Below are 18,872 nucleotides of genomic sequence, written 5' to 3' on the forward strand. Positions count from 1 at the left end.
TAGAGCTTCCTTATACTCTTCCCATAATACCTGTACTTGTTTCCACTGCCTGTGTATTTTCTTCTTGCTTTTCAGTCTGACCAACAGGTCCCAGTTCAGTCACATCTCTTGCATCCCTTTCTTGAGTTGCTATACCTGTAGAGGAAGAGCTCTTGTGCCCTGAAGAAAACCTCCTTAAATATCTACCAGCTCTTCTTCACATCTCTGCCCATGTCTCTTCACATCTGTGCCCAGTCTCCCAGGGTGGTTTGCTGATGAACTCCCTGAAGAGATGGAGGTAGAAAGCCTCATCAGCAGGCTCTGACTGATCTGGTGGCCTGTAGCAGACATCACTCACAAGACTCCCTTTGCTGCCTTGGTCTCAGTCATCTGTAGGCTTTTGACTTGCTTGTGACTGTTCTTTAGGGACAGCTCTTCTCATTCTACTCCTTTGCTGGTGTAGATAGCAACACTCCTATCCTACTTTCCTTGCCTGTTCCTTCTGAACAGCTTGTAGCCATCAATAGCCACACTCCAGTCATGGTTATCATACCACCAGGTTTCAGTGACAACAACTATATTGTGGTTTTCAAGCAGTGCAGTAGCTTTCAACTCCTGTTTGTTTCCCAAGCTGTGTGCATTGGTGTAAAGTCACTTCAGTTGGGCAGCTGGTCTTACCCTTAAAGGATAACTTCTTTGTTCCTTCTAGGTACTTCCTATGAATTTCCCCATTGCCTTTTCCTGTTGCTGAGGCAACTGAGAAGAATGAATTCAGTCACAAATGTCAGGATCACCTTTGCCAAGGCTCTGTGCTTTCTGAAGGAGATTATGTCAGAGTTTGCTCTGTTATTGCTTGTTAAGAGCAGCAGCAAGACTCAAACACAGTGTCTTTTCCTGGCTATGTGGTTTTCTCATGGCCTCTACTGTTCAGTGATGGTATCCACCTTCCTCCATTCTCTGTCTCTCTCACTTCTTCCACAGAGATAGGTATAGAAAGTTTTGTCAATCTTTCTCCAGGCATCCATCCAAGTACTCTTTTCTTCATGACCCTTCCTGAAAGAGAGCTACAAATCAGAAGATTCTGAAGTACAGAATACACACATATATTGTTCTTTGCAGCTGGTTCATTGAACCACAGAATTGTAGAATCATAGAATGGCCTGGGTTGAAAAGGACCACAATGATCATCTAGTTTCATCCCCCATGCTATCTGCAGGGTCGCCAACCACCATCACATGTGACATTCTCGTCTTTAAACTGGAGAGACATGGATCTGACAGGTGGTCAACTCAGTGGATAAGCAGGGGGTTGAACGGTTCTGCTTAAGATTTCCAGTCAATGGCTTGATGACCAGCTGGAGAAAAGAGATTTTTTGTACAGGGGTCACACAGAATCACACAGAATCACGGAATGACCTGGGCTGGAAGGGACCTCAAGAATCATGAAGCTCCACACCCCTGCCTGGCAGGGCAACCAAACTTCCACATTTACTAGATCAGGTTGCCCAGGGCCCCATCCAACCTGGCCCTGAACACCTCCAAGGACGGGGCATCCACAGCGTCCCTGGGCAGCCTGTTCCAGGACCTAACCACTCTCCTAGTAAAGAACTTCCCCCTAACATCCAACCTAAATCTTCCCTCTTTTAACTTAAAACCATTTCCCCTAGTCCTGCTATTATCAGCCTTTTTGAAGAGTTCACTCCCCTCCTGGGAGTAAGTTCCCTTCAGATACTGAAAGGCTGAAATGAGGTTTCCCCACAGCCTTCTTTTCTCCAGGCTCCTCAGCCTGTCTTCATAGGGGAGGTGTTCCAGCCCCCTGATCATCTTCGTGGCCCTCCTCTGGACCCTTTCCAAAATCTCCATGTCTTTCTTGTACTGAGGGCTCCATACCTGGACACAGTACTCCAGTACTCCATGGGGCCTCACAAGAGCACAGTAAAGAGGAACAACCACCTCCCTATCCCTGCTGGCCAACCCTCTCCTGATGGTCAGAAAGAGCTGTGTGTGCAGCCCAGCAGTAACACACTTTTGCAGGGCTGAGAGGATTTCTACAACAGTGTGGTTTCTTTCCTTCTTCCCTTTTGTGAGGAAACAGGCCCATGAGTTTTTCTCAAAATACCTTCACTTGTAGCAGAAAACAAGCCTGGGTACTGTGTGTTTTTGGCTATTTTGGGATCTCAGTAAGAGACGTGTGGAAATTCAAGGCTAGTTAACTAACTTACTGAGAAAAAATAATCAGAAGGCTCTCTACAGGCTCAGTCTGCTTCCATTCCTCTTCTGTTTTGATCTTAGTAGAACAGACCATGATTACGTGTTGCCTGGAAATGCTTGAAATGCTTGGGCTTCTTCTCCTGCCACTCAAAAGATGCCTTTACTGGGGAGTGAGGATGTCATAATATAAAAATACAGCAATGTGGGAAGACAATGCAAAGATGTACTGGTTTTATCAGTATTCCAAATCATGATACCATGCAGAAGGATACAGGGTGCAGAGGCACAGCACACCACTTCCTACTTCTGTGTTCTCAAGCAGTTTCAATTGAGTTCTGACACTTGTCACAGTTTGAACGAAAAATCCACCTGCGTCTGTGACAGGGGCTGTGGGCCCCACAGGGACCCTAGGCCGAAAGGGGAAAAAAAAAATGTTAATTAGGAAAAGAAAACAGCGGCAATGATCTAAGGAGGCACACTTATTTACTAAATGCTATATCGAAATACAGGATAACACAATATAATACAATATAATTGAAAATTGAGCTAACGAATCAAGCAAAATAGGAGAGAGAATGAGTCCCATAACCGAGAGGCCTACTGTGAAATCTAGGCAAGATGGTGAAGGCTCCCACACACTCCCCTGAATGCCAGAACTTGAAAGACGTCAGTCTGTTCTGCAACCGAGTTAATATAGAGTCCAGGTCCCGTGACCTATCTTGTTGTTCTCTGGGAGATGTAGTCTTCTTCTGTTGCAGATTCAGTAAAATTATTCATGCTTTATATGATGTTATGATGTGGAATACTGATAGCAAAATTACAAAATTATTTAAACCATGACAACACTCCAAGAAAACTACTATTCCCATGAACTCCCACTGCTCCCTACGTAATCTCTGATTCTGGATGACAGCACTGAGGGCGTGGTCATAGCCTTCCTCTCTCTCCTTTTGAGTTGTTAATTGTAACTACCTTTCATATTAATATCTTATATTCTTTTACTACTCGTAGTAAAATTGTTACCTCTCCTTATCTTAATTAGGTCATTTTTCTTTTCTTCTCCCTGAAAGTAGGGAGAAAGGAACTCCCTTTTCCCGTCACACTTGAAAGTATGACAACAGCCCCTATAGTTAGCTACAATGCTATATATTCAAGAGGAGCTTTTCAGAAAATAATCAGAGCCACAAAGGATGCCTCTTTATATGAAGCAAATCAGGCCCACTGTAAAAGGTAACCAGTTCCTTTCTCTCTCATCCACTATTCTTACCACATTCTTGTTGGGAATATGGTGAGTGTGAAGCCCCAACTTTCAGCCCTCATTCTCCATGAGGAGTTCTCAGCTCAATGGACAACTCAGTTCAATGGACCTCTCAACTGCTATCAGCTTTGTTCCACACTAAATCTTGAGGCTGCTTGTCTCAGATGAAGAAAATTGGGAGATCTGGCATGAAGAGAGTCTGGGCCTGTGCCAGGGTCTTAGTGGTAGCTATATAGGACCAGTGGCACTTTCTGGGTCCTGCCAGTACATGTGCCTCAGTTCCCTCATGGTGTGGTGCCCAACTGCTCCTCACCCATCTCCCACTTCCTCAAGATCTGCTCTCCTAACTGCATCTCTGACATCAAGAACTGTCATGCTGAGACCACTGCCTGCCATGGCAAACCTGCAGCCCCAAAACTCTGAACAGCAGCTCAAATGAAACCTGTGTCAGACAGTACCAGAACTCCACCACTGGTATCAAGCTCTCTACCATGGTGTTGATCCTGCCTGAAACAATACTCCATTTCTTCCCCCAGAATACTGTTCTGGGATCCTCCACCTCCACTGCTGCTGGCAGCATCCTCAGCTGCCAAGGAGTGCCAAATCACCTCTTGGGCCTACTGTGTCCCCTCAGTAAAGATGCTGGACATTGTCGCAAACGAAGTCCCTCAGGATCTCACAACATGACACAATTTTTCAGCTGTTGTTCCAAGAGCAGCCAAATATCTTTGGCTTGTTATGCAAAGACACACAGGAAGAGGCTACCTTGCCTTCTCCAACAAAATGCCAACAAAATGTTTTTTTTCCAACTGAACAATTCTATGATTTCCACCACGTATGGCCCCCAGAGCTGCCCATGGAGCAGCCCATGCTTTGTTCTTTGTGGGTGTAATACGAGTGTTTAAGAAAACCAGTCTCAGTTCCCAGAAGAGTGGGAGTCTGTGACACACTGAAAAGGCTCCTCTCTTGGGCACTAGATGTAGCTATTGACCTTTGCCTTGCAGTCTTTCTTCCAACAGCAACCCCCACACATTCAGCAAAGAGAGAACACAGCCACTGCTGTGCTCACAGGAAAAACAAGGAGTGTGCGGGAAGCCACGGAGGCAAACCACCCTGCAGGCTTCCAGGAACAGAGCTCCACCTGCTCTCATCAGTGTGACACTTGAGAAGAATATGAGGATAGAAGGTGGAATAAAACTGTGCGGATGTCCCTCTGCTGTCAAACACAGCTCATGCTGTCAGTTGTGCTGTCCTACACACTTGAGACATAACTATCTGACTCACACCAGCCTAAGTCAATGCCTGCTATAGGTGCCCTGCTATTTTCCCTCGAGAACTCAGGGAGGTGCACTCTGGTCAGGTTGGAGTTTGTCAGCCCTGCAGGCAGCGCCCCCTGCGGGCACGGACGGCACTGTGCCCCTGCCACGCCCAAAGAGGTTCGTGTCCGGCCGCAGCCCCGGCTCCTCTCCCCGTGCTACCAACGCGCAGTAATACACCGCCGAGTCCCAGAGCCGGGGCCAGGCGAGCCACAGGGTGCTGGAGCGGCGGTCTTCCGACACCGACAGCCGCCCCACCGGGTCCGCCACCTCCTTGGAGCCTTTAACGGCGTTGACGAGGTATGCGGGGCCTCGGCCCGGGAGCAGACGGTACCAGTAGATGATCTCGCTGGACTGTATGTTGGGGTGTGAGCAGGTGATGCTGATGCCGGTGCCCTCTCTGGTCTCTGCCGACGGCTCCTGCTGCACCTGAGCTCTGCTCACAGCCACCGCTGAGAAGAAAAATACAAGAAGCAAACTGAGACAATCCATTTTCTCCCACTGGAATTTCATGCAGGATGAGAGAGGCGCGTGAGCTTGGAGAGAAGCCGAAGGGCAAGATGAGAGTCCGCAGCCCCCTCAGTCCGGCCCCGCCAGTAGCAGCCCCGCGCACCCAGGAGCACCACGACCAGCCCCGCGGCCCGGCACTGCCGCATCCCGCCGCTCCACCGCCCGCGCCGCGCTCCACCCGCCAGCGTCGGATCTGCTCTGCCGGTAGCGCCTCCTCCCCGCCGCCGCCGCCAGCTCCTCGGGGCTGCGCTCTCCGCCAGTGTTACTAGGGGTTGCTACGGGCTGCGAGTGCTGGGAGTCTGCGCTCGTGTAGGGGGTTTGGGCACTGCGAGATGGTTCTGCACGTCCCGCGGCGCAGCCAGTGAACGGCTGTGGAGGCGTTTCGGGCACAGGAGAAAGCAGCTGCCCGCCTGCAAGCATCTCCAGCCATGGGCAGTCCTGGATGAATTACTCTGGATGAGGCCTCAAGAGGACAGAGATGGGGGAACAATCATTTCCCTTGCCCTGCTTGCCATCCCTCCTTTTCATGCAGCCCAGGGTACAGCTGTACTTCCAGGCTGCTCTCTCATGTCAAGCTTTTCATCCAGCAGACCCCCAAGTACTTTTGCACACAGCTGCTCTGAAGGAGTTCTCCCAGTCTGTACACATAGCTGAGATTACCCCAACTGTAGCACAACTTGTACTTGGCCTTCTTGCACTTCATTAGGTTCTCATGGACCCACTTTCAATGCTTGTGCAGGTCCCATTGGATGACATCCCTTCCTTCTGTTGCATTCTGTGCACCACTGTGCATAAAGTCTTCAGCAAAGTTGTTGAAACCACCCAACTGATCCCTTATCCACTGAATATTCCACCCTTCATATCTTCGCAATTTAGAGAAATAAATGTTTCATGGGACCATATCAAGGGCCTAGCAGAATTCCAGGTAGATGACATCAGTTATCCAACCTTGGTTCCCTTGATGTCATCAGTCCATCATAAAAGGCCACCAGATTTGTCAGGAGCAATCAGCCCTTGGTGAAACCATGCTGGTTGTTTTGGACCACCACCTTGTCCCTTAATGTGCCTTAATGTCTCTTCCAGGAGGATCTGCTCTATGATCTTCCTAGGCACAGACATATGGCTCACTGACCCATAGTTGATCCGGTCTTCACCCTTTCTTCAATATGGGAGGGATGTATTCATTTTTCCACCCACCAGGGACTTCAGCTGACAGTCATGACTTGTAAAAGATGATGGCAAGTCGCTTCAGAACTAATCCTGCTTGAAAAACCTTGTCTCCTTCTATAACCAGGTGACCCATCAGGTAGATGATGGAAAGGCTGCTGATGTAGTCTACCTAGATTTCAGCAAAGCCTTTGACACCGTCTTCCACAACATTGTCCTGGCAGCCTGTGGCTTGAACAGGTACCCTCTTTGCTGGGTAAAAGACTGGCCCAGAGAGTGGTGGTGAATGGAGTTAAATTCATCAGGAGACCGGTCATGAGTGGTGTTCCTAGGAGTTGGTGTGGAGCCCCATTCAGTTTAATGCTGTTATTACTGATCTGGATGAAGGAATTGAGTGCAGTAATGACACAAAGAAGGGGAAGAGTTCATTGGCCTGAGATTACTACAATGGGATCAGGACAGTCTGGATTGCTGGGCCGAAGACAACTGTAGGAGCTTTGATAAGACCATGTTCCAAGACCTGCTGTTCAGTCCCAAGAACACCATGCATGGCTACAGTCTTGGGGCAGAGTGGCTGGAAAGGTGCACGGGAGGTGTTGATTCATGGCCAGCTGAACACAAGCCAGCAGTGTGCTCAGGTGGCCAAGAAGGTCAGTGTCATCATGGCTTGTATCAGAAATAGTGTAGTGAGCCAAATGAGGGAGGAGATTATCCCTCTGCACTTGGCACCAGTGAGGATGCACCTTGAGTACTGTACTCAGTTTCAGAACCCTCACTGCTAAAAAGAGCTTGCAGTCTTGGAGCTTGTCCACAGAAGGGCAATAAAGCAGTGAAATCTTATGAGGAACAGCTGAGGAAAGTGCCAGAAAAGAGGTTGTAGCAAGGTGAAGGTTGGCCTCTTTCCCCACGTAATTAGCAATAAGACAAGATTTTAGTCAGAAACACCAAGATCCTCATTTCCACTACCTGAACCTACTTGTATACTATAGGAAATGCTGAGAGCATGAGGTAATCCTGTGTTTTCTGAAAACATGGCACATGTCTTTTTTTGTTACCCACTACCTAACTCTTTCTCTCCATTTTCTTTCCTTTTTTTTTTTTTTTTTTTCCCTTTTTCCACCCTTCATTTCCTATGGGCTATGAGCCTCCTCAGAACCAACAGTTCCCTTCCAAAAAGGCTTGTGTGAGCTCGGACTTGCACTGTGGAGCGTGTTTTCAGTGTGACTACATTTTCCTTTATAAACATTCACTAAAGATTTCTGCGTCTCCCCTGAGCATTTGATTATTCTTTCCACCTTTCCAACATTCTTTCCAACTGGCCAGGGAGAATGGCTTTGCTCCTTGCGGGTAAGAAATGAGTATTTATGGAGACCCTTCTCCTTTGCCAGAAGAATGGGAGGTTGTGACACACTGCAGACTGCAGAGGCTGCTCTCTTGGGCACTGTCCCTACAAGCAGAAGGTCTCTCTGCCAATGGCAGAAGAGGGAACTACTGGCTTTTGCCTCGCAATTTTTCTGCCCACAGCGAAGCCCAAAGGTTATTTAAAGGGAGAACATGACCACTGCTCTGTTTATGGAAAAAGCATGGGTATAAGCCTCCTTGCTGGCTCATAGAAACAGGGCTCCTCCTGCTCTCACCATTGTGGCACTGGGGAAGCAAGAGAGGATAGTAGAATTGTGAGGAGGTCTCCATAGTGTACAACAGAGCTTGTACTGTCATTTATGCCATCTTGCTCACTTCAGACATAGATGTGTCTGACTCACACTGTTTTCAGTCGATGCCTGCTATTGGTGCGGCGCTCGTTTCTCTCGAGCACTCAGGGAGGTGCACTCTAGTTAGGATGGAGTTTGGCGGCCTGCATGTAGCGCCCCCTGCTGGCCGGGATGGCACTGTGCCCCCACTCCGCCCAAAGCGGTTCGTGTCCGGCCGAAGCCCCGGCTTCTCTCCCCGTGTGCCTACGGCGCAGTAGTACACCGCCGAGTCCCCGAGCCGGGGCCCGGCGAGCCACAGGGCGCTGGAGCGGCGGTCTGCCGACAGCGACAGCCGCCCCGCCGGGTCCGCCACCTCCTTCGAGCCTTTAACGGCGCTGACGAGGAATGCGGGGCCTCGGCCCGGGAGCTGACGGTACCAGTAGATGCCCTCGCTGATCTGTATGTTGGGGTGAGAGCAGGTAATGTTGACGCCGGTGCCCTCTCTGGTCTCTGCCGATGGATCCTGCTGCACCTGAGCTCTGCTCACAGCCACTGCCAAAAAGAGAAGAAGGAAATTCAGAAAATCTCTTCGTTCCAACAGAAATTTCAGGCCGGAGGAGAATGAGGGGCACGAGGTTGGAAAGAAGCCGAATGGACAGAAGCCAGGGCGACCCTAGACTCCCGCAGGCCCCTCAGTGCCGCCCCCCTGGTGGCAGCCCAGCGCACCCAGGAGCACCGCGGCCAGCCCCGCTGCCAGGCACAGCCTCATCCCGCCTTTCCGCCGCCCGCGCCGTGCTGCCTCCTCCAGCACCGGCTCGGCTCGGCTCGGCTCGGCTCGGCTCGGCTCGGCGCCTTGAGCTTTCTCCCCGCCGCCAGCGCCGTTATATATATATATATTGGCGGGGGGCGGGGCTCCATGAGGAACTCCATGTGACTGTATGCTGGTATAAGTCACATATGTTTACACACATGAATGGGCTTGTCATATGCTTTGAGGAGGCTATCTTCAAAGGTTATTCAGCTCTCCTGCACCGTTTCCCCTCCATGGCAGTTTCCTTCTTGTGCCACTTGTCTTCCTGAGGAGCCTCAGATGTGCCCTTTTGAAGTCCATGATTGCAAACCTGTCCTTGGTCAGTCCTCTCAGGATCTTATGCTGCACAGACTCATGGTCACTGAAGCCAAGGCTGTCCCTTATTGATTCAATATTCAAGAGTTTCTCCTTGTTTGTGAGGAAGGGTTCCAATAGACAGTTTTCCTTATTCATTTTGTCAGCTATCTGGATTATAAATATAGTCTTTCTTTGATTTCAGAAATCTCCAGAATTCCTGACGTCCAGCTGTACTGCCCATGCAGCATTTATTGAGGTGGTTAATGTTAACTCTGTCTGGAAGGAGACTCACGTGGAAGAGCTCTATTGGGTAACACACTGATATGCAGACAATCCCTGGGAGTTCCTCTGCAGCACTGCAGGTGGCAGTCCTTGCCAAGGAAAACAAACACCCAAGACTTCAGCAAACTGGAGAATCTCCTACCAAAAAGGAAGTGTCTTTTTTAAATCTCACACACATATTCTTCTTCCTACAGATGTAAGGTTTTTGTTCAGTCTCTTCTGATGAGCCCCCTCACTGGATATTGTATTTCCCCCCAGTGTCCATGGGGCTGTAACTCTCCTGCAGCTGAACATCTGTGACTAAACAAAAGCGTTTTTCTTGTTCCAGGATGTCACCGTCTTCCTGCCTCAGTCATCCTGACTGCCTCTATCTACGGCCTGCTTGCTATGGCCACCACCTGCAGTGCCTTCCAAGCTTTGTGTTGTTCAGGCTCTAGTCTTAGAGTGGGGACACCCTTGAAGTGCAGCTGAGCACCTGAGAAGCATAGACATCCTGAGGGGATCTGTGTGTGCTGGCAGACATTATGCTCAACAAGAGCTGACACTGTGAGCTTGCATTTAAATAGTGCAACTGAATATTACAGTGCATTGCACACTAAATGGGCTACTCTTAAAAGTTCATTTGCTCACCATATTTACCCTTGGTGTGTCCTCACCTGGAATATGATTTTCAGTTCTGGGCACTAGAGTGTAACAAGTTTCTTAAGGTGTTTAAAACGGCCAGAGGAGGGCAGTGGAGCTGATAGTAGGGCTGGAAGGCATATACTGTGAGGAGTGCTTGAGGACACGCGGGTTGTCCAGTTTGGAAAACACAAGGCTTAGGGCCGACATCATTGCTCTCTACAACTTCCCGAAGAGGGAAAGCAGAGGGGGAGTGTGGAGAGTGTTTATGCAGAATGCCTTCATGAGAAAGGACATGAAGAGATTCCACTAGTTAAATTGTAAAAGAATGAATGTGATTAAAGACAAAGACGGTCTATCCTAGGGACGATCACGGGCTAGGCAGCTGAGAAGAAATCAGGATGTGAAAAGACAGGGTATGTAGCTAAAGACGAAAGATGTATCTAGAGGCAAGGACGGCCTGAGGGAAAAGCAAGATGTGTAGCAAGGTGTAGACAAAGCTGCAAAGAAAAAGTATCTATAAGACTAACCACAAAGGTCAGATGAAGTAATGTCTAATTCACCAATCCGGAGCCTTACTTTTGCAATATGCATGAACTTATTACTGATTGTATAAATGAGATGCTGTAACACCTAATAAACGAGACTTGTTGACCATGATAGCATGAGACTTGTCTCCCGCGGTTACTTCCAACAGGGGAGGTGGCGGTTTTTTCTCCCTGGTAACCGATGACAGGACATGTGTAGGAATGGCACAAAGCTGAACCAGGCAGTAGTAATACTGTAAAATGGTGGATCATTAAAAAATCTATTACTCAAACTGGATTGTTAGAAAGTAGGCATTCATTATTTTTAGTGCTGGATGCATGGAGGATAAGCTCCACCTATCACACATGTGTTCCAAAAAAAAAATCTCAACTTATATTCATTAAATATGTTAAATATGCAAACATTTTTCCAGACAGTACATAGATGTTCCATACCTCCCTATAAAATCATTAACGTAGGGTTCTGCCTCATCGCACATGATAGGACTTTTTGTGGTGGTGGTCCCACAGCCCTCTGGATGAAGTCAGTACTCTTCCTCCCTGTCCTCACTGCTTGAACCTTGTCTTCACCAATGCTCAGTTAGCCTTGGTTACACAATCCTTGCTTACACAAAACGAGCTGATTCAAAGCAGAACTTCCCTTGCCAACTTGATACAAGTTGTTCAGTATATCACTGTTATCTGGTTGGAAAAAGGGCACAGATTCTTCCTGTTTTCTCAGCAAAATCCAGGGTATACATGAATGAGCATTAGCAAGCTTACCACTATTGCTACAACTGGTATCACTAGGATAAAAATAGTTTAATGTGAAGGTGGTCAAACACTGGAACAGGCTTCCTACAGAAGTGGATGATACCCCATGCCTGTCAGCATTGACAGACATTTTAATAATGCTTTCATGAATATGCTTTTCCTTGTTGTTAACACTAATGAGGTCAGGAAGCTGAACCTGAAAATGCCTTCCAGGTCCTCTTCTCTGCATTAGCTTTGCTAGCAAGAAGACAGATTAGCAGAATCTATTGGGATCCTGAATTGCCCCTGATGTGACCAGAACACTTGTTGCTAAGTGGGCCACACAAGTCACAAAACAACTCACCTGCTCATGCACACACATGTGGAATCATGCAAACATCTGTACCCACAGGCACTCACATAAATTCAGCACACAGGCTCTGTTGTTTCACACCAATACCCTTCTAATTACTCTGCACTGATATCATTTTCCTTTGCTGGATTCTTCCAGTATGTGAATGGAGTGTTCTACCCACACTGACATGTGTTGCCTGGAAATGCTTGGGTTTTTCTTCCTGCCACTCAAAAGATGCCATCCATGACCAATGGGAATGATATAAGTCGGGATGTGAAAAGTTCAGGAAACCAATACATAGGTCATATCATTAGCTGAGATGTTTTGCAATCATGAGGAGTTTGTCAGAAAATAATCACTACTGCAGGTTGTGCCTCTGGAAAATGGGCAGCTTTGATCCATTATAAAAGTCAGCCCAGCTCCTTGCTGCCTCATCCACTTCTCTCACCTCCTCCTTCTTGGGAGCCAGGTGAGTGTGAAACGCCTTCTTGTTCTCTTTATTCTCCAAACAGAGCTCTGAGCTCAATGGAACTTCCAGCTGCTATAAGCTCTGTTAGATGCCTAGCTCTGTTTATTATGAGGGAATTAGGGAGAATGTTTGTCTGGGGAGGACGGTGGGCCTGTAAGGAGTTAACCTGTGGCCTAGGGTCTAGGCAGTGCTTGTACAGCTCCCAGAGGCTTTTACTGGGCTGTGTCAGGATGAGACCAAGAATCCCTTGCACATTCCTAAACTGTCTCCATATCCCAGGACTGCGTGTGCTTTGATTCTTTCATAGCGTGATGATAGGCTGCTCCTCATGTGTCCTCATGTTCTGTTTTCGCCCTGCCCCCTCTCCCAGGTGTACCTCCATCCCTGAGACATGTCCTGCTGCAACTAGTGCCAGCCATGCCGGCCCTGTGGCCCAACTCCTCTGGCCAGCAGCTGCAATGAGCCCTGTGTCAGGCAGTGCCAGAACTCCACCATTGTCATCCAGCCCTCTCCAGCAGTGGTGACCCTGCCCGGACCCATCCTCAGCTCCTTCCCACAGAACACCGCCGTGGGATCCTCCACCTCTTCTGCTGTTGGCAGCATCCTCAGCTCTGAGGGTGTGCCCATCACCTCAAGAGGCCTTGATCTCTCCTGCATTTCCTACCGCTACTGTGGCAGAAGGTGTAATCCCTGCTAAAGGTGGTGCATGCAGCCCTAGATGAGGACCCCCAGAAATTCTGAACATGGCAATGGACAAAGAAATGTGCTGCTGTTTTTGCTCTGCAGGTCAGACATGTGGTGGCAGCAATTTGGCTCTGTCAACATGGAGAAATTCTATTGATACTCCTTATTACTCACTCTTGCTATCTAATATCATTTTTGTTCTTTTGCCTTTAGAGTCCTCTGCTGTTAACCCCTAAAATAAGCCCTGAGTGACCTGCTCATCTCCCAAAAACTCTGGGCTGGGAGAAACAGGTCTTAGGCAATGAGGACATAGGAAAGCGGAACGGATTCTTGTCTGCTCCTGCTGTTCACTGTCTGCAGGGCCTCTGCTTGGAGTGACAGCATTTCTCTCCTTAGACACTTAGACTCAATAAACACATTCTGCATCCCTCAGTGTTTCCTTCTGTGTTGGTGTGGATTTTTTTCCTCCACATCTGCAGAGATGGCCAAAGGAGAAATTGATGCCTTTGGTGATAGCAAGCTTGGGAGACTCCATCACTCCTCAGGTTATTGGAGGTCATGGCACACTGCAGACATTCATTTTTCAAGCACACACTCTTGAAGAAGAGGAAGACATTGCTAGATGTTACTCCACAAACAATTACCATCAGTCACTGACTTCTGGTGTTTCTCCTTACACAGATCTCCTTGACCCTTGAGCATGTCAAATGAATGGAAATCCTGACAAATGACATCTTCATGAGAGGACCTCTGTGCACAGGGAAGGTCCAGAGAAGACAGAAGTCCCACAGACTCTGGAGAAATCTGTTGCTCTGGCTTTGGGAGGGGCAATGCTGGCGTTCCCACAAAACCATCTAGAACTGGGAAGGTATCGTTTTCATGGGTATTGGCCTGTCTCTATTGTACGTTCCCATCACTTTGACTTGCCCACCACTAAGAGTACATCTTCCCTGTGTGGTCCTAGCAGCTGTTGTATAGCTTCTGGCCCTGCCATACTTTTGCCAATTTGCCTATGCTCAGGGGCTTTCATAGGGTATTATTGGTACCAGCTACAGAGGGCCATGTATTGGAGCCCCCAGTCCCTCTTAACTCAACACTCCCATGGGTGCAGGAAGGCCCAGGATAGTGACTCATGTCCAAACACTCACAGCTTCTCACTGATGTCATGTCTTCTCCAAAAATGGAACAGTTCTCCTCCAGCTCACGATCTGGAAGACCCTTAAACTTACGCTTGTCCACTGAAGACTCCATGTGAGAGCAAATATCCCAATCTCCAGATACACAAATCACAATGCAGCATGTGTTCTCTGCACAGCCCATGGAAAAACTGTTTTGTCCAGGAGATTACAGAAGGGGAGTTCCAAGTCAGGACCTTTTTCATCACTTTTCATTCCTCTCAAGAAACAGACATCAGTGCCTTCTGGAAGAGGATGCTGACCTGCAGATCTCTGTGTGCACAGGGGAAGCAGCGCTGCCAGGGGAGAGCTGAGGGCCCCTTCCCCAGAGCTCCGCCTTGCACAGACTCAGCCCCTCCCTCCCCGGGATTGTTGCACGGCTGAGGAAGCTCCCTGCACCAGGGTGTCCTTCACAGCACAGAGGTACAAGGCGCTGTCAGAGAGCTCGACTTCTGCCAGCTGCAGGAGGCTGTATTTTGCGGTGGTGTTCAGCCACGTGGTGAAACGGCCGTTTTGTTTGGTGCCTGCTGTTGGCTGATATGTGACCAGCTGTGGGGCTTGGCCTTCCTTCTGCTGGTACCAAAGAAAGGCATCAAAGTTGGAGGTTTGGTATGTGCAGGAGATCTGGAAGGTGTTTCCCTCCTCCACTGTGACTTGTCTTTCTTGCTGGGTGACTGTGGTCTGCCCCATGGCATCTGGAAGAAGAAAGCAAAGGTAAGGAGCTCTGCAGGGAAGGCTCCAGCCTGCCAACATTGATTGGATACAAAACAGTGGGAAATAATTCTCCCTGTGTTTTGTCCTGAAGAAATGTGTTGAGGCCTGGACATATCAAGGTGGTTGTGGAAGAGCTCTGGGCTTGTAGTCCAAAGTAGATGCTGTGCTGTGTCTTTGCTGAGAGGAATAGGGAACAACCTGTCCTGGCTTTGCAGGTTGAAGGTCCCATGGAGCTATTGGGAAAAGATGCATCCTGCTTCTGCATCCCTGTCATCTTGAAGTGCTCCTCAGTCCCTCAGTATACTGTAAGCTGAGCTGGTGGGTGACAAATGTCAGCTCTGCCTGAGCTGATATCCAGGAGAATACTGGAGGCCATGGTCATTGTGCACTAGGCAGCATCCCCTTAATGCTGATGGGCTGAGATATTTAACGTCACTATTGTGACTTTGACAGGATTTGTTTCTATTTGTAGGAAAAGCTGAAATATCTGACTGAAGAGATGGCATCAATCTTCAGTGATGGCAGCAGATGTGCTGGAAGGCAAAGGGAGAGATAGAGAGAAAAAAAAAAAAAGTGCAGAAAAGCTGGAGAGCTCCTGAGGTCTCTCTTATGTATCTTCCCTCATCATTTCCAACAGCAGCAGAATCTAGAGAGAACTGGTGCAATACCACAATTATCCATCAATATTTGCCCAAGTTTTATTTTTACTCAGGAGATGTTTGCCACAAAGACCCGGTGAGGCTGGTGAGCACTTCCTGGGGAGAAGATGGATGCCTTGATTAAAAGCCAGCACTTACCCAGCAGTTGTCCCAGGAATGCTGAGAGGACGAGATAGCTGCGGTGCATGCTGAGACCGACCCTTCTGTTTGCTGAGTAAGAAGGAGGCAGAAAACCACCTCGCAGCCTAAGATGACACAGCTGCCGGAAATGACTCTGCTGGCTCCACAGGCAGGGTGCACACTGCCATTAGCAACACCCACAGGTAACATCACCATTTCTCTTATAATCCTTAAGCACAGAGCCAAGTGCTGTTCCTGCTCTGTGGCTAATGAAGATTGTAGTTCCCCAGTGGAAGCACACACCTTCACCCACTGACTTCACAAGCACTCACATATACACACAACCCATCAGTGTTAGAATGGGCCCCTGCCTGGAGCCAGCATGCGGCTCTCAACCTTTTTTTAGGATAGGCCAGCCTGCTGATCACTGGCCAACAGATGCATGCAGTCCCGCACTCCTCTCACAGAATTCACCACACTTGTGCTGGTCCCTCAGATATTACCATGGGATCTCAGCCTGCTGAACCTCCACTCCCAGGCTTTGTTTCCTTACCCACCTCTGTCCCATTTTCCTCACAGTTTAATCCTGATGTGCTGTGGATGTGGTTTTGACCATTGGCAGCCAGTCTCTGCATCTGCTGTCCTAGACCTTGCTGCACTCCCAGACAAGAAAGAGAGCACAGTTTCAATGTTATACAAGTAAGTCAGGACTTAAGAAGAAATCTGTGCCGTGTTGGTCAGGCATAGGTGTTATTCCAGCAGGTGTATTGAGTGGAAATTGTTGACCTCCCTCCTCTGTTCCTTCTCTCACTGCCATATTTCCCACACCTTTGACCCTTTCTGTATGCATTGCCTTAAAATTCGTCAGAGATTACACAGGCACCTCTAGTGCATCCTTAGTATTCGTTTCATCTTGTAACTTGTTGGTCAAAAAGTTCTATGTCACTCCAAATCTAACAGCTGTAGTTCCCTAATGGCCAACGAGTTACGGGCCAGAGAGTTCTGGTTCCCTTCCTTGTCTCCCTTTTTGCCCACAGTTTGGGGTCAGTCTTTGCTTTGCTTATCAGACTCCATTTTACTTGTAATTCCCTTTGACCTGAGAAGGGACTTGATCCACAGCCAGCATGAGCCAGTAGCCCTCACAGTCAGCAAACCTTACAGAGGCCTCTGCTGAAAATACACCTCACCTCCAGAGGCTCTCAATCCTGTCACACTATCTCATAGTCTGAAGACAGAGACACTGTGGGGACCACTGGAAGGTGTTTGTGACCTCGACATGCCGTGCTCATGGAGGTGTGCAGCTGGAAGGCCTTATTCCAGAGGATGCCGAGCATTGCCAGGGACATTCTCCAGGTCAGCACTGTATGCTCCGGGGGCCCCAGCCGGAGGTGACGCATCGCCCCCTGCGGGACAGGAAGGCACGGTGCACCCGCCACGCCCAAAGCGGTTCGTGTCCGGCCGCAGCCCCGGCTCCTCTCCCTGTGTGCCCACGGCGCAGTAATACACCGCCGCGTCCCCGAGCCGGGGCCGGGCGAGCCACAGGGCGCTGGAGCGGCGGTCTGCAGACACCAACAACCGCCCCGCCGGGTCCGGCACCTCCTTGGAGCCTTTCAAAACGCTCACAATGAATGTAGGCCCTCGGTCGGGGAGCTGACGGTACCAGTGAATGTAGTCGATGGGCTGTATTTTTGGGTGTGAGCAGGTGATGTTGATGCCGGTGCCCTCGCTGGTCTCTGCCGACGGCTCCTGTTGCACCTCAGCTCTGCTCACAGTCACTGCTGTGAAGAAAAGCAGCAGCAAACTCAGAAGATCCATTTTGTCCCGCTGGAATTTCATGCAGGATGAGAGAGTTGCACGAGCTCGGAGAGAAGCCGAAGGGCAAGATCAGAGCCCAGCCCCGTCCCCTCGAAGCCCCCCCCCCGCAGTGCGACCCCGCCGGCGGCAGCTCCGCGCACCCAGGAGCACCACGGCCAGAACCGCCAGAACCGCAGCCCGGCACTGTCGCATCCGGCCGCTCCGCCTCCCGCGTCACGCTGACTCTGGCAGCCCCGGCTCTGCTCCTCCCGCGGCGCCTCTTCCCCTCCGCCGCCGCCAGCTTCGCCCTGGGGCTGCACCCTGCGCCACTGTCACTCGGGGTTGCTCCCTGCTGCGAGTTCCTTGCGACTGTGCTCGGGTAGCGCTGTTCGAGCTCTGCGTGTCCCGCAGCGTAGCCCAGGTGCGGACGCGTAAGAGGAGAGCTGAGGGATTGCTGTGAAAGCTTCTTCGGTGCAGAAGAACCAGTCACCCGTCTACAGAGTCCCCCACGACCTGGGCAGGCGAGAGGGGAGAGCGATGCGGCCGACCCCTGGTGCCTCGCTTGTACCCGGTGCTGCCGCAACTCCGGAATCCCGGCAGCGGAAACGGGTCTTGTGCTGCTGCCCGGGAACGCGGCACCGCGAGAGCTCCACGAGCTCCGAGTCCCGCAGTCTGCTGCTGCCCGTAGTGCTGATGTCGCTGCTCGAGGAGTCCCAGAAAGGCCGGCTGCGGAACCGGGTAGGGCGTCTGGGAATGCGGAGCAACAGGATTTGAATGCTTAGGAGTCTGAGAGGGAGCCTGGAGTCACGGTTACAGATTCCCTGACAGGATCAGCGGGATCCAAAGCAAAGTTTATGGGGATAGGAAAGGTGCCTGCCACATCTGGTTGGGGTTCAAGACCTGCACTTGTTCCATTAGAATTGTGAACCCCTGTTCTTGTAGCAGCACACAGCACATGTCAGGGAGTTCTTCAGCCCCAGTCTGACTCCAATATTTAGCAACAAGCCACTCATGCCACTCTCCCCAGTAACTGGTAATTTGTCCATGCTGTGTGCACAAGACTGAGTGAGATGGTGCAGAGTTAATAAATGATTCATAAGAGATCATAAGAGATCATAAGAGATCATAAGAGATCTGTGGAGATCAAACATTTGGCTCAACCTGATCTCAGGGGCCCCTTCTGCACACCACTCTATCCCTCCCCACATGTTCATCCCTTTCTCTGTATGTCCCAAGGAGTGATTCCATAGGTCTGTCTCACACCAGTCCCCATCCGTGTCCTGATTCACAGCTGCAACTCTTGCAAAGGCCAGGCTTGTCTTCCTGGAGGTTGCCTGGAGATTGTTTGATTTCTCATCAGCTCTTGTGATTGTTGAGATTTATTTCTTCGTATCATTTCCATTGCCTTTCTGCACACAGGCTTAAGGAAATACTTCGTCACAATCCTCTTGTGTCCCACATCCAGTACAACACGTTTTTT

The 18,872-nt window shown here is 49.7% G+C and overlaps 2 pseudogenes and 3 gene segments (V, D, J or C); 1 reads left to right on the forward strand and 4 right to left on the reverse strand.

Annotated features, from left to right (window-relative positions):
- Positions 1-2,655: 2,655 nt before the first annotated feature.
- On the reverse strand, positions 2,656-7,408 carry LOC107324953 (T cell receptor alpha variable 4-like). The segment is given in 2 exon segments: positions 2,656-5,215; positions 5,377-7,408. Coding segments are annotated over 2 exon segments (474 nt in total).
- A 111-nt stretch (positions 7,409-7,519) lies between these two features.
- Positions 7,520-8,988, reverse strand: LOC107324952 (T cell receptor alpha variable 4-like). The segment is given in 2 exon segments: positions 7,520-8,683; positions 8,858-8,988. Coding segments are annotated over 2 exon segments (516 nt in total).
- Positions 8,989-9,240: 252 nt separating this feature from the next.
- LOC146757190 (feather keratin Cos1-1/Cos1-3/Cos2-1-like) lies at positions 9,241-12,943 on the forward strand (annotated as a pseudogene).
- Positions 12,944-13,308: 365 nt separating this feature from the next.
- On the reverse strand, positions 13,309-15,727 carry LOC146757191 (T cell receptor alpha variable 1-2-like). The segment is given in 2 exon segments: positions 13,309-14,800; positions 15,617-15,727. Coding segments are annotated over 2 exon segments (396 nt in total).
- A 1,077-nt stretch (positions 15,728-16,804) lies between these two features.
- Positions 16,805-17,554, reverse strand: LOC107324944 (T cell receptor alpha variable 26-2 pseudogene; annotated as a pseudogene).
- Positions 17,555-18,872: the final 1,318 nt, after the last annotated feature.

This window comes from Coturnix japonica, chromosome 24 (genome assembly GCF_054131305.1).
Source record: "Coturnix japonica strain WE chromosome 24, WE-NBRP24, whole genome shotgun sequence".
NCBI classification, from domain to species: Eukaryota; Metazoa; Chordata; class Aves; order Galliformes; family Phasianidae; genus Coturnix; species Coturnix japonica.